Genomic DNA, 2,687 nt, shown 5'->3' with positions numbered 1-2,687 from the left:
GAAGGTGTAGGTCCCAATTTCTTCCATGTTCCTGGATATTTTTATTCATCATTTCTTTTAAAGTCCTATTCCATCTTTCGACAGCACCCATACTCTCGGGGTGTCCGGGAGTGGAAAATCGGGGACATACGCCAAGTAAATCTTCAAAAGATCGTGTGAGTTTGGCTGTGAAATTAGTTCCCTGGTCAGAACAAATCATTTTTGGAAATCCGGTTTGAGAAAAAATCTTCATCAGGACGTTGCATGTGGTCTTTGCACTTATTTCTCTAACAGGGATGGCTTCTGCTCACCTAGTGCATAAATCAATTGCACATATCACAAACCGATGACCTCTTCTGGATGGTGGTTCTAACGGTCCAATGCAATCAACACTCCATACTTCAAAGGGTGTTTCTGGTCTGACGATAGGTTGGATTGGAATTCTATCTTTATATGTGATTGTTCGCTTCAATTGACATTCCTTGCAGCTTTCACAGAACTTCTTAACGTCTTGTTTGATAGTAGGCCAGAAGAATGAATATTTAATTCGTTGAGTTGTCTTTTTCTCACCGAGGTGACCAGCAAGAGGAATTTCATGAGCCATTCTCAGAACTTCTGTTCTTTTCTCTAAGGGTAACACAACTTGTTTGATGTTTTCGCCACAAATATTCTCCGAGTGAAGTAGAATTTCGTTTTGAACTGTATAAGCATTTTTGTTCCTTTTCGCCCATTCAAAGCATTTTGCTAGACTCTCATCTTGTTCTTGAAGAGTCTTAAAATCCAATTTAGTGTCATTTTCCATTCTTGCATTTTTAATGTCTTTTTGTGAAATTTGGGTAATGACAGCACAATTTGAAGTATTTTCTTTCAATGGTGATGGTTCGTCGCTAGAGTTTTCCCCCTCTGAAGAGGTATTCCATTGAAGATTACTGTGACAAAGCTCAATATTTTCACACAGTATCTCATAAGCTGAAGAACTTAGCAGCAAATCGGTTACCAGCTTCTTTGAAACAGCACAGGTGATAGGTACACTACCATGAAGTTCGTCATTTATTTTCATTTGGAAAATTTTCAGTGGAGTGACTTCGCTTTCTCCGAAAGCAGAAGATATCTCTATTTTACTTTCTCCTTCACAAGGTATGTCGGCGACTAACTTCTCGCGGACTACCGATATCTGGGCTCCTGTGTCTACAATGCCATTTAGAACCACGTTTCCGCATTTAACTCTGATGAGTTTTAAATCATCTATGTTTCCAGATATATCCACGGATTTTGAGACAGGAATAGAAATCTTGGCAGTTAGCACTTCTGGTTTTTCTTTTTCTAAAGGGAGTGGTGACGATTGGATTAGATTGTTTTGGGCAGTTGTAGGAGTGTTTCTAGGTTGCCAATTTTTAAGGCAAAATCTGGATGTATGGCCTTCTCTTCCACAAGTATAACAAGATAGTTTGGAAAACGACCTCTGTAGTTCATCACTCTTACGGGGTGTATATGCGCTTGATGAGCCCTGTTTGTAGAATGATTTGTTTCTTGAATTTCTTTCTGAAGGTGGAGAACGAGGTCGCCACTTTTCATTAGTTTTGTCTTTTGAGGGAATTCCAGTTGTTTTCCTTGAATCATTACGTACACTGTCATATTCGTCAAGCTTATCCGCTAATTTGGTTGGAGAAACGAAATTTGCCCACTCATCAAGAAGGTGGTCTCTTACTTCATGAGGTACCTTTTTCTTAAGTTGATCAGTGATAATGAGATTTTTTAAACTGGCAAAGTCTTTTATTTCAAGTCCATCAATCCACTCTTCGAAATAATTCGTGATTTCATAACAAAAATCCCTCCACGATTTTTCAGTGCTTTTCTGGTGCATCACAAACTTTTTTCTAAAACTTTCAGGATTCAATTTAAATCTCTTTAATAAAATGGTCTTAATGTATTCGTAGTCTTCAAATTTTTCTTCAGATTCTCTACCAATTAGTTGAATGATTTCAGAAGGCAATAAAGTTAATAAACATGACACCCAGTCTTTAGAATCAATCCCTGTTCTTTTAGCCTGTCTTTCAAATAAAGATAAATAAATCACGATATCATCATCCCTTAACTTGAATTTAGGAATGAGCTTAATTAAGTCAACGTTATGTTGTCCGTTTCCATTGGGCGATGAAGTTTGAGTTAGTTGAGTACGGGATTCAATTTCAAGTTTTTTCAACTCAAATTCCATTTGTTCTCTTTTCTGCTGAGCTTCGATTTTGTCCTTCCTTCGCTGTTCCTCAATTTCTTCCTTCCTTTTCCTCTCTTCCACAATTGAGAAAAACATTTCTCTGGCAAACGCTTCATCATATGTGTCACTTTGTGTTATTTTGTTTTTTAGTGTTATAATTTTCATACTTGGCTCCACATCAATTTCTAATTCGTTGGCCAACGTTAACAAATCCTCCTTCTTACCCTTTCCCAAAAATGCCATGGCTTAAATTTAATAATTCTCAATCATAAAAAAAAATTAACGGAAAAAATTGACTACTTCCTAATTAATATTCCAATAATTTCTTAAAAGAAAACACATAAATGAACATCATTCACGAATCTATTGAAAATGTCTATTTTTGACAACCTCAAAACGAAATTAACAACCTCAAAATACTGAGAATACTTTGTAATATTCAGTTATCGATTTGTTATATAATAAACCTTATATAACAAACCTTAACACTTAT

The 2,687-nt window shown here is 36.2% G+C and overlaps 1 protein-coding gene across 1 annotated transcript; it reads right to left on the bottom strand.

Annotated features, from left to right (window-relative positions):
• Positions 1–286: 286 nt before the first annotated feature.
• LOC147814534 (uncharacterized) lies at positions 287–2,437 on the bottom strand. Its single transcript, XM_087156453.1, has one exon. The coding sequence runs from the start codon at positions 2,435–2,437 to the stop codon at positions 287–289; it is 2,151 nt and encodes a 716-aa protein (XP_087012579.1).
• Between the last annotated feature and the right edge of the window lie 250 nt (positions 2,438–2,687).

This window comes from Parasteatoda tepidariorum, chromosome 2 (genome assembly GCF_982258835.1).
Source record: "Parasteatoda tepidariorum strain Cologne lab strain chromosome 2, Ptep-v5.0, whole genome shotgun sequence".
Lineage (NCBI taxonomy): Eukaryota > Metazoa > Arthropoda > Arachnida > Araneae > Theridiidae > Parasteatoda > Parasteatoda tepidariorum.
The sequence above is the reverse complement of the archived record's forward strand: the minus strand, read 5'-3'. Positions and strand labels throughout refer to the sequence as shown.